The following is a 12,814-nucleotide window of genomic DNA, read 5'->3' on the forward strand; positions in this document are numbered from 1 at the left end:
TGAGATGTTGGAGTAAGAAAGGGTGCTGTCTTTTTGATCTTTGCCTTGATATTCTCAATAGTGTCACTGAGGTCCACCTCCAGAGTGATGGTCTTGCCTTTCAGGGTTTTCATGAAGATCAGCATCCCATCGTCAGTTGCACCACCAGGTGCAGGGTGGACTCCTGAATATTGGAATCCTACAGGCTTCTATCTTGCAGCTCATTGTGAGATCAATCTCTGCTGGTCGGGAACATTGCCTTGCTTTTCTTAGATATGTGCCTTGCCATTCTCAATGGTGTCACTAGGCTCCACTTCCAGAGTGAGATCATCCCAGTCAGGGTCTTCATGAAGACCTGCATCACACCTATGAGACAAAGCACCAGGTACACACCCTATCTCACTACAACATCCGGTAGGGGTTGAATGTCATCCAGCTGTTTGGCAGAAAATATCAACCTGTGCTGGTCAGGGACGATGTCTTCCTTGATTTGGTTCTTGCCTTGACATTCTCCATGGTGTCACTGGGCTCCACCTCCAGAACAATGTTTTTGCCATCCAGAATCTTCATGAAGATCTGCATCGCACATCTGAGATGCAGCACCAGGTGCAGGGTGGACTCCTGGATGTTGAAATCTGACAGGTTACACTCTTCCAGATCTTTGTGAGATAAATCTTTAATGGATTGAGAAAATTGCATTCCTAGTCTTGGATTTTTGCCTTGGCGTTCTCAATATTGTCACTGGGCTGCACATCCAGCGTGATGGTCATGCCAGTCAGCGTCTTCATGAAGATCTGCATCCCACCTTGGAGGCAAAGCACCAGGTGCGGGGTGGACTCCTTTTGGAAGTTGTAGTCAGGCAGGGTGCACCAGTCTTCTAGCTGTTACCAGCAAAGGTCACCCTCTGCTGGTCAGGAAATGAGTTTCTTGACTGGGATATTTTCCTTGCCATTCTCAGTGGTGTTCCTGGACTCCACCACCAGGGTGATGGTCAAGCCAGAGAGGGTCTTCATGAAGATCTGCATCCCACTTCTGAAGGACAGCACCAGGTACAGGGCAGACTCCTTGATGTTGTAGTCAAATAGTGTTCTGTATTCCATTCCTTTGCGAGATCAACCTCTGCTGTCATTGTTTTCCACCTCCAGTAGTATGTTCATTCCAATCATGGTCTTCATGGAGATCTGCATCGCACCTCTGAGGTTCAGCACCAGGTGCAGGGTGGATTCTTTCTCGATGTTGTAGTCAAGCAAGGTGAACCGTCTTCTAGCTGTTGCCAGAAAATGTCAACCTCTGGTGGTCAGAGAGGGTACATTCCTTGACTGGCATCTTTACCTTGATATTCTCAATTAGTTCCAACTCTAGGTTGATGGTTGTGCCATTCAGGGTCTTCATGAAGATCTGCATCCCACCTCTGAGGCAAGCACCAGGTGCAGTTTGGACTCCTGGATGTTGTAGTCAGACAGGGTGCTGTCTACCAGCTCTTTGCTAGATCAACCTCCACTGGTTGGAAGAATTCCTTCCTTGTGTTGGATCTTTGCCTTGACATTTTCATTGGTGTCACTGAGCTCCACCTCCAGGCTGATGGTCATGCCAGTCAGATTATTGATTATGATCTGCATCCCACCTCTGAGGTGTAGAACCAGGTGCCAGTGGACTCCTGGAAATTCAGGTAAGACAAGGTTCACCAGTCTTCCAACTGTTGCCAGTGAACATCAACCTCTGCTGCTTAGGGGAGTTGCCATCCTCATCTGGGTCATTACCTTGACATTCTCAATGGTGTCAATGGGCTCCGCCTCCAGGTTGATGGTCTTACTGGTAAGAGTCCTCATGAAGATCTACATCGTACCTCTGACACAAGGAATTCATCTCTCCCTAGCAGCAGTGCATGATCTTTGCTGCCACAGAGCTAGAAGACAGGCACACCCTGTCTGACTACAACATCCAGGAGGAGTCCACCCTGCACAGGTGCTGCAACTCAGAGGTGGTATGCAGAACTTCATGGAGACCCTGACTGGCGGGACCATCACTCTGGAGGTGGAGCCCAGTGACACCATGGAGAATGTCAAGGCAAAAACCAAGGTAATCTTTGCTGCCAAATAGCTGGACAACAGTCTACTCCTTCAGGATATTGTAGTGAGACCAGGTGTGTCTGTCGTACAGCTGTTTTCCAGCAAAGATCAACCTGTGCTGGTCAGGGGGGATGCCTTCCTTGACTTGGTTCTTGCCTTGACATTCTCAAAGGTGTCACTGGGCTCTACCTCTAGGGTGAAGTTCATGACAGCCAGGATCTTCATGAAGATCAGCATCCCACCACAGATGCAGCACCAGGTGCAGGGTAGACCCCTGGATGTTGAAATCTGACAGGCCACAGTCTTCCAGTTCTCTGTGAGATCAAGCTCTGTTGGTAGGGAAGATTGCCTTCCTTGATTTGGATTTTTGCCATGCCATTCTCTATGGTTTTACTGGGCTGTATCTCCAGGGTGCTGGTCGTGCCTATCAGGATCATCATGAAGATCTGCATCCCACCTCTGAGGCACAACATACGGTGCAGGGTGGACTCTTCTGAGATGTTGTAGTCAGACAGGGTGCTGTGTTTCAGCTCTTTGCTAGATCAACTTCTGCTGCTTGGAAGAATGTATTCCTTGTCTTGTATTATTCATTGACATTCTCAATATTGTCACTGAGGTCCACCTCCAGGGTGATGGTCGTGCCTGTCAGGGTCTTCATGAAGATCTGTATCCCATCTCTGAGATGCAGCACCAGGTACAGGGTGGACTCCTGGATGTTGGAATTCTACAGGCTACTGTCTTAAAGCTCTTTGTGAGATCAATCTCTGCTGGTTGGGAAGATTGCATTCTTTGTCTTGGGTTTTTTCCTTGCCATTCTCAATGGTGTCACTGGGCTCCACCTCCATGGTGAGGTCATGCCAGTCAGGGTCTTCATGAAGATCTGCATCACACCTCTGAGTTGCAGCAACCGATTCAGTGTGGACTCCTTCTGGATGTTGTATTCAGGCAGGATGAACCAGTCTTCTAGATGTTGCCAGAAAAGGTCAACCTCTTCTGGTCAGGGAGTATGCCTTCCTTGACTGGGATATTTGCCTTGACATTCTCATTGGTGTCACTGAGTTCCACCTTTAGGGAGATGGTCATTTCAGACAGGGTCTTCATGAAGATCTGCATCCCACCTCTGAATTGCAGGATCAGGTATTATGTGGACTCCTGGATGTTGTATTCAGGGTGCTGTATGCTGGCTCTTTGCTAGATAAACCTCTGCTCATCAGAAGAATCCCTTCCTTGTCTTCGACCTTTGCCTTGACATTATCATTGGTGTCACTGAGCTCCACCTCCAAGATGATGGTCATGCCAGTCAGATTCTTCATGATAAACTGCATGCCCCCTCTGAAGTATAGCACCAGGTGCTGCTGGACTCCTTCTGGATATTCAAGAAAGATAGGTACACTAATTTTCCAGCCTTTGCCAGCAAAAAATCAACTTATGCTGGTTAGGGGAATTGCCATTCTCATCTTGGATCATTACCTTGACATTCTCAATGGTGTCATTGGGCTTCATCTCCAGGTTGATGATCTTACTCGTAATGGTCCTCATGAAGATCCACATCCCACCTCTGTCACAAGGAATTCATCTCTCCGAAGCAGCAGTGCATGATCTTTGCTGGCACAGAGCTGGAAGACAGGCACACGCTGTCTGACTACAACATTCAGGAGGAGTCCAACATACACATGGTGCTGTACCTCAGAGGTGGGATGCAGATCTTCGTGAAGACCCTGACTGGCATGACCGTCACCCTGGAGGTGGAGCCCAGTGACACCATGGAGAATGTCAAGGCAAGAACCAAGTCAAGGAAGGCATCCTCCCTGCATAGCTCAGGTTGATTTTTGCTGCCGAACAGCTGGATGACACTAGATGCCTTCTGGATGTTGTAGTGAGACATGGTGTGTCTGTCTTATCGCTGTTTGCCTCAAAGATCAAGCTGTGCTGGTCAGGGAGGATGCCTTCCTTGATTTGGTTCTTGTCTTGACATTCTCCATGGTATCACTGGGCTCCACCTACAGGGCAATGCTTGTGCCATTCAGGATCTTCATGAAGATCTGCATCCCACTTCTAAGATGCAGCACCAGGTGCAGGGTGGCCTCCTGGACGTTGAAATCTGACATGCTGCACTCTTCCAGATCTTTGTGAGATAAATCTTTAATGGATTGAGAAAATTGCCTTCCTTGTCTTGGATCTTTGCCTTGCCATTCTCAATATTGTCACTGGGCTGCACCTCCAGGGAGATGATCTTGCCAGTCAGGGTCTTCATAAAGATCTGCATCCCACTTTGGAGGCACAGCACAGGTGCAGGGCGGACTCCTTTTGGATGTTGTAGTCAGGCAGGGTACACCAGTCTTCTAGCTGTTACCAGCAAAGGTCACCCACTGCTGGTGAAGAAATGTGTTTCTTGACTGCCATATTTTCCTTGCCATTCTCAGTGGTGTCCCTGGACTCCACCACCAGGGTGATGGTCAAGCCAGAGAGGGTCTTCATGAAGATCTGCATCCCACTTCTGTGGCACAGCACCAGGTACAGGGTGGACTCCTTGATGTTGTAGTCATATAGTGTGATTTATTCCATCTCTTTGCTAGATCAACCTCTGCTGTCATTGTTGGCCACCTCCAGTAGTATGTTCATTACAATCAGGGTCTTCATTGAGATCTGCATTGCACCTCTGAGGTTCAGCACCAGGTGCAGGGTGGACTCTTCTGGATGTTGTAGTCAGGCAAGGTGAACCAATCTTCTAGCCGTTGATAGAAAATGTCAACCTCTGCTGATCAGAGAGGGTGCCTTCCTTGACTGGCATCTTTGCCTTGACATTCTCAATTAGTTTGGTTGTGCCATTCAGGGTCTTCTTGAAGATCTGCATCCCACCTCTGTGGTGAGCACCAGGTGCAGTTTGGGCTCCTGGATGTTGTCAGACAGTGTGCTGTCTACCATCTCTTCGCTAGATCAACCTCCACTGGTTGGAAGAATTCCTTCCTTGTGTTGGATCTTTGCCTTGACATTTTCATTGGTGTCACTGAGCTCCACCTCCAGGCTGATGGTCATGCCAGTCAGATTATTCATTATGATCTGCATCCCACCTCTGAGGTGTAGAACCAGGTGCCAGTGGACTCCTGGATGTTCAGGTAAGACAGGGTTCACCATGCTTCCAAATGTTACCAGCAAACATCAACCTCTGCTGCTTAGGGGAGTTGCCATCCTCATCTGGGTCATTACCTTGACATTCTCAATGGTGTCACTGGGCTCCACCTATTGGGTAAAGTTCATGCCAGTCAGGATCATCATGGTGATTAGCATCCCACCTCTGAGATGCAGCACCAGGTGCAGGGTAGACCCCTGGATGTTGAAATCTGACAGACTACAGTCTTCCAGTTCTCTGTGAGATCAATCTCTGTTGGTAGGGAAGATTGCCTTCCTTGATTTGGATTTTTGCCATGCCATTCTCCATGGTGTTTCTGGGCTATACCTTCAGAGTGCTGGTTGTGCCAGTCAGGATCATCATGAAAATCTGCATCCCAACTCTGAGGCACAACATAAGGTGCAGAGTGGACTCTTCTGAGATGTTGTAGTCAGACAGGGTGCTGTGTTTCAGCTCTTTGCTAGATCAACTTCTGCTGCTCAGAAGAATGTATTCCTTGTCTTGGATTATTGCATTGACATACTCAATATTGTCACTGAGGTTCACCTCCAGGGTGATGGTCATGCCTGTCAGGGTCTTCATGAAGATCTGTATCCCATCTCTGAGATGCAGCACCAGGTACAGGGTGGACTCCTGGATGTTGGAATTCTACAGGCTACTGTCTTAAAGCTCTTTGTGAGATCAATCTCTGCTGGTTGGGAAGATTGCATTCTTTGTCTTGGGTTTTTTCCTTGCCATTCTCAATGGTGTCACTGGGCTCCACCTCCATGGTGAGGTCATGCCAGTCAGGGTCTCTTCATGAAGATCTACCTCACACCTCTGAGTTGCAGCAACTGATTCAGTGTGGACTCCTTCTAGATGCTGTATTCAGGCAGGGTGAATCAGTCTTCTAGATGTTGCCAGCAAAGGTCAACCTCTTCTGGTCAGGGAGCATGCCTTCCTTGACTGGGATATTTGCCTTGACATTCTCATTGGTGTCACTGAGCTCCACCTCCAAGATGATGGACATGCCAGTCAGATTCTTCATGATAAACCGCATGGCACCTCTGAAGTATAGCACCAGGTGCTGCTGGACTCCTTCTGGATATTCAAGAAAGATAGGGTACACCAATATTCCAGCCTTTGCCAGCAAACATCAACTTTTGCTGGTTAGGGGAATTGCCATCCACATCCTGGATCATTACCTTGACAGTCTCAACGAAGTCGTTGGGCTTCATCTTCAGGTTGATGGTCTTACTCGTAAGGGTCCTCATGAAGATCCACATCCCACCTCTGATACAAGGAATTCATCTCTCCCTAGCAGCAGTGGATGATCTTTGCTGGCACAGTGCTGGAAGATAGGCACACCCTGTCTGACTACAACATCCAGGAGGAGTCTACCATACACATGGTGCTGTACCTCAGAGGTGGGATGCAGATCTTCATGAAGACCCTGACTGGCAGGACCATCACCCTGGAGGTGGAGCCCAGTGACACCATGGAGAATGTCAAGGCAAGAACCAAATCAAGGAAGGCATCCTCCCTGACCAGCACAGCTTGATCTTTTTTGGAAAACAGCTGTAAGACAGACACACCGTGTCTCACTACAACATGCAGAAGGCATCTAGTGTCATCCAGCTGTTTGGTAACAAAGATCCACCTATGCTGGTCAGGGAGGATGCCTTCCTTGACTTGGTTCTTGCCTTGCCATTCTCCATCGTGTCACTGGGCTCCTCCTCCAGGGCAATGCTCGTGCCAGTCAGGGTCTTCATGAAGATCTGCATCCCACAACTGATGTGCACCAGGTGTAGGGTAGAATCCTGGATGTTGAAATCTGACAGGCTACTGTCTTCCAGCTCTTTGTGAGAGAAATCTTTACTGTTGAGGAAGATTGCTTTCCTTTTCTTGCTTCTTTGCCTTGCCATTCTCAATGGTGTCACTGGGATCCACCTCTAGGGTGAAGGTCATGCCAGTCAGTGTCTTCACGAAGATCTGCATCCCACCTTGGAGGTGTAGCACCAGGTGCAGGGTGGACTCCTTCTGGATGCTTTGGTCAGGAAGGGTGCACCAGTCTTCTAACTGTTGCCAGCAAAAGTTACCGTCTGCTGGTCAAGGGGTAGGCATTTCATGCCTGAGATCTTTCCTTGCCATTCTCTGTAGTTTTACTGGGCTGTACTGCCAGCATGATGGTCGTGCCCATCAGGGTTTCATGAAGATCTGCATTCCACTTCTGAGGCACCACACAAGGTGCAAGTTGACTCCTACTAGATGTTGTAGTCAGACATGGTGCTGTCTTCAGTTCTTTACTAGATCAACTTCAACTGATCTTGAATAATGCCTTCCTTGTCTTGGATTTTTGCCTTGACAGTCTCAATAGTGTCACTGGGCTCAACCTCCAGGGTGATGGTGGTGTCGGTCAAGGTCTTCATGAAGATCTGCAACCCACCTAAGAGGTACAGCACCAGGTACAGGGTGGACTCCTTCTTGGAGTTGTAGTCAGATAGGGTGCACCCATCTTCCAGCTATGTGTCAGCAAAGAACAACCTCTTTGTTGGGAGGATGCCTTCCTTATCTTGGATCTTTGCCTTGACATTCTCAATTTTGTCACTGGACTCCACCTCAAGGGAGGTAGTCATGCTGGTCAGGGCATTCATGAAGATCTGCATTGCACCTCAGAGATACTGCAAAAAGTGGAGGGTGAACGTCTCCTGAATATTCAAGTAAGAGAGGGTGCACCTGTGTTCCAGTGGTTGCCCTCAAAGTTCAATCTCTGCTGGTCAGGGAGGATGCCTTCCTTTCCTTGGATTCCTGCCTTCACACCTCAATGTTGACACTGGGCTCAACCTCCAGAGTGATGTTCGTGCCTTTCAGAGTCTTCAGGAAGATGTGTATCCCACCTCTAAGGCACGGCAGCAGGTGCAGGGTGGACTCCTGGATATTGTAGTCACACCAAGTGCTGTCTTCCATCTCTTTGCTAGATCAATCTCTGCTGGTCAGAAGAATGCCTTCCTTGACTTGGATCTTTGCCTTGGCATTCTCATTGGTGTCACTAAACTCCACCTCCAAGCTGATGGTCATGCCAGTCAGATTCTTCATGAAGATCTACATCTGAACTCTGATGTTAGACCAGGTGCCATTGGACTCCTTCTGGATGTTCAAGTAAGAGAAGGCTCACCAGTCTTCCAGCTGTTGCCAGCAAATAGCAACCATTGCTGTTTAGGGAAGATGCCACCTTGTCTTGGATAGTTACCATGACATTCTCAATGGCGTCAATGGGCTCCACCTCCAGGTTATTGTTTTGCGTATCAGTGTCCTTATGAAGATCTACATCCTACATCTGAGGCAAGGAATTCATCTCCCCAAGGAGCAGGGTTTGATCTTTGCAGGCACAGATCTGGAAGAGAGGCACACCCTATCTGACTACAACATCCAGGAGGAGTCCACCCTGCACCTGGTGCTGCACCTCAGAGGTGGGATGCAGATCTTCATGAAGAACCTGACTGGCATGACCATCGCCCTGGAGGTGGAGCCCAGTGACACCATGGAGAATGTGAAGGCAAGAACCAAGTCAAGGAAGACATCCTCCCTGACAAGCATGGGTTGATCTTTGCTGGAAAAAGCTCTAAGACAGACACACCTTTTTTCAGTACACATCCAGTAGGAGTCTAGTGTCATCCAGGTGATTGTCAGTAAAGATCAACCTGTGGTGGTCAGGGAGGTGCCTTCCTTTCCTTGGTTCTTGCCTTGACATTCTCCATGGTGTCAGTGAGGTCCACCTCTAGGATGATGGTCATGCCAGTCAGGGTTTTCATGAAGGTCTGCATCCACACCTTACGAACTGCACCAGGTGCAGAGTGTACAACTTCTAGATGTTTTAGTCAGACAGGTTGCAACATCTCCGGCTGTTTGCTATCAAAGATCAACCTCTGTTACTCAGGGAGGATGTCTTCCTTTTCCTGGATCCCTGCCTTGCCATTCTCTATTTTGTCACTGGTCCCTATCTCCAGGATATGGTTGTGCGTGTCAGTTTCATGAAGATATGCATCCCCCCTCCTAGGCACAAAAAAAGGTGCAGGGTGTGCTCTTCCGAGATGTAGTCAAACAGGTTGCTGTCTTCTTCCTCTTTGCTAGATCAACCTATGATGATCAGAATGATGCCTTCCTTGACTTGTATCTTTGCCTTGACATTTTCAATGGTATCACTGAGGTCCACCTCCAGGTTGATGGTCTGCCTGTCAGGTTCTTCATGAAGATCTGCATCGCACCTCTGAGATGCAGAACCAGGTGCAGGGTGGACTCCTGGATGTTGGAATCCTACAGGGTACTGTCTTAAAGCTCTTTGTGAGAACAATCTCTGCTGGTCAGCAAGATTGCCTTCCTTGTCTTGGATATTTGCCTTGCCATTCTCAATGGTGTCATTGCGGTCCACATCCAGTGTTATGGTCATGCCAGTCAAGGTCTTCATGATGATCTGCATCTCACCTCTGAGGTTCAGCATCAGTTGCAGGGTGGATTCCTTCTGGATATTTTGGCATCAGGGTGCAGCAGTCTTCTAGCTGTTGCCAGCAAAAGACAACCTCTGCTGGTCAGGGAGGATACCTTCCTTGACTGGCATCTTTGCCTTGACATTCTCAGTGAGGTCACTAGTTCCACCTCTAGGGTGATGGTCATGTGGGTCAGGGTCTTCATGAAGATCTGCATCCCACCTCTGAGGTGCAGGACCAGGTACAGGGTGGACTCCTGGATATTGTAGTCAGATAGCTTGCTGTCTTCCCTCTCTTTGCTAGATCAAACTCTGCTGGTCAGAAGAATGCCTTCCTTGTCTTGGATCTTTGCCTTGACATTCTCATTGGTGTCACTGAGCTCCACCTCCAAGCTGGTGGCCATGTTAGTCAGATTTATAAAGATCTGCTTCCCACATATGAAGTGTAGCACCAGGTGGCAGTTGACTACTTGTAGATCTTCAAATAAAAAAGGGTGCACCAGTCATCCAGTTGTTGCAGGAAACATCAACCTCTGCTGGTTAGGGGAGATGCCAATCTGTCTTGAATCATTACCTTGACATTCTCAATGGTGTCAATGGGTTCCACCAACAGATTGGTGGTCTTGCTAGTTAGGGTCCTCATGAAGAACTACATCCCACCTCTGAGACAAGAAATTCATCTCCCCGAAACAACAGTGCTCGATCTTTCCTGGTACAGAGCTGTAAGATAGGCACACCGTGTGTGACTACAACATTCAGGAGGAGTCCACACTGCTCCTAGTTCTGCACCTCAGAAGTGGGATGCAGATCTTCATGAAGACCCTGACTGGCATGACCATCACCCTGGAGGTGGAGCCCAGTGACACCATGGAGAATGTCAAGGCAAGAACCAAATCAAGGAAGGCATCCTCCCTGACCAGCACAGCTTGATCTTTGCTGCAAAACAGCTGTTAGACAGACACACCCTGTCTCACTGCAACATCCAGAAGGAATCTAGTGTTGTCCAGCTGTTTGGCAGCAAAGATCAAGCTCTGCTGGTCAGGGAGGATGCCTTCCTTGACTTGGTTCTTGCCTTGACATTCTCCATGGTGTCACTGGGCTCCTCCTCCAGGGCGATGCTCATGCCAGTCAGGGTCTTCATGAAGATCTGCATCCCACCCCTGAGATGTAGCACCAAGTGCAGGTTGAACTCATGGATATTGAAATCTGACAGGCTACTGTCTTACAGCTTTTTGTGAGATCAATCTGTGCGGGTCACAAAATTTTCCTTCCTTGTCTCGGATCTTTGCCTTGCCTTTATCAATGGTGTCACTGGCCTCCACTTCCTGGGTGATGGTCATGCCAGTCAGGGTCTTCAAGATGATCTGCATCCCACCTCTGAGGTGCAACACCAGGTGCAGGGTGCACTACTTCTGGATGTTTTAGTCAGACATGGTGCACCAGCCTTGTAGCTGTTGCCACCAGTTCAACCTCTCCTGGTCAGAGAGTTGCCTTCCTTCACTGGGATCTTTGCCTTAACATACTCAATGGTGTCACTGAGGTGCACCCTCAGGGTGATGGTCCTGCCAGTCAGGGTCTTCATGAATATCTGCATCCCACTTCTGAGATGCAGCACCAGGTGTAGTGTTGACTCCTGGATTGAAATTCAGTAGGCTACTGTCTTCTGGCTCTTTGTGAGATCATCTCTGCTGGTCGGGAATCTTGCCTTCTTGTCTTAGATCTTTGCATTGCCATTCTCAATTGTCTCTCTCGCTCCACCTCCAGGGTGATGGTCATGCCAGTCAGGGTCTTCATGAAGATCTGCATCCCCACTCTTAGGTGCAACACCAGGTTCAGTGTGGATTCCTCTTAGATGTTGTATTCAGACAGGTTGCAGCCATTTTCCAGTGTTTGCCAGCAAAGATCAACCTCTGATAGTCAGGTAAGATGCCTTCCTTTTCTTGGATCCCTGCCTTGCCATTCTCTATGCTTTTACTGGGCTCCACCTCCAGGGTGATGGTCGTGCCTGTCAGGGTTTCATGAAGATCTTCATCCCACCTCTGAGGCACAACACAAGGTGCAGGGTGGACTCCTCCCAGATGTTGTAGTCACACACGGTGCTGTCTTCCCTTTCTTTGCTAGATCATCCTCAACTGTTAGGGAAGAATGCCTTCCTTCTCTTGGGTATTTGCCTTCACATTCTCAATGGTGTCACTGGGCTCCAACTCGAGCATGCTGGTCATGCTGGTCAGGGTATTCATGAAGATCTGCATCCCATCTCTGAGGTGAAGCACCAGGTACAGGGTGGACTCCTTCTGGGTGTTGTAGTCAGACAGGGTGCATCCTTCTTCCAGGTATTTGTCAGCAAATATCAACCTCCATTGGTCAGGGAGGATGCCTTCCTTTTCTTGCATCCCTGCTTTGACATTCTCACTGGTGTCACTGGGCTCAAACTCCACGGTGATCAGGGTCTTCATGATGATCTGCATTCCACCTCTGAGATGCAGCACCAGGGGCAGTGTGGACTCCTGGATGTTGTAGTCAGAGAGGGTGCTATCTTCCAGCTCTTTGCTAGATCTACGTCTGCTGGTCAGAAAAATGCCGTCCTTGTCTTGTATCTTTGCCTTGACATTCTCATTTGAGTCACTGAGCTCCTCCTCCAGGGTGGTGGTCATGCCTTTCAGGGTCTTCATGAAGCACTGCATCCCACCTCTGTGGCACTGCACCATGTGCAAAGTGAACTTCTCCTGGATATTCAAGTAAGACTGGGTGCACCAGTTGTCCAGCTGTTGCCAGCAAACATCAACCCCTTCTGAGTATGGCAGTTGCCATCCTGGTCTTGATTCATTACCTTGACTTTCTCAGTGGGGTCAGTGGACTCCACCTCCAGTTGATGGTCTTGCTGGTCAGGGTCCTCATGAAGATCTACATCCCAGCTGAGACCAGGATTTCATCTGCCCCAAGCAGCAGTGGATGGATGATCTTTGGTGGTACAGAGGTATAATACAGGCACACCCTGACTACAACATCCAGGAGGAGTCCACCCTGCACCAGGTGCTGCACTTCAGAGGTGTGATGCAGATCTTCATGAAGACTCTGACTGGCATGACCATCACCCTGGAGGTGGAGCCCAGTAACACCATTGAGGATGTTAAGGCAAAATCCACGAAAAGGAAGGCATTCTTCCTGACCAGC

General features: G+C 48.8%; 1 protein-coding gene across 1 annotated transcript; it reads right to left on the reverse strand.

The window, feature by feature from the left end:
* Positions 1-9,945: 9,945 nt before the first annotated feature.
* LOC306652398 (polyubiquitin-B-like) lies at positions 9,946-12,324 on the reverse strand (the record flags this gene model as incomplete). Its single annotated transcript, XM_079125315.1, has 4 exons — positions 9,946-10,118; positions 10,935-11,017; positions 11,549-11,679; positions 11,812-12,324. The coding sequence occupies 4 exons, from the start codon at positions 12,322-12,324 to the stop codon at positions 9,946-9,948; spliced, it is 900 nt and encodes a 299-aa protein (XP_078981441.1).
* Between the last annotated feature and the right edge of the window lie 490 nt (positions 12,325-12,814).

This window comes from Sciurus vulgaris (genome assembly GCF_902686455.1).
Source record: "Sciurus vulgaris genome assembly, contig: HiC_scaffold_182_arrow_ctg1, whole genome shotgun sequence".
NCBI lineage: Eukaryota > Metazoa > Chordata > Mammalia > Rodentia > Sciuridae > Sciurus > Sciurus vulgaris.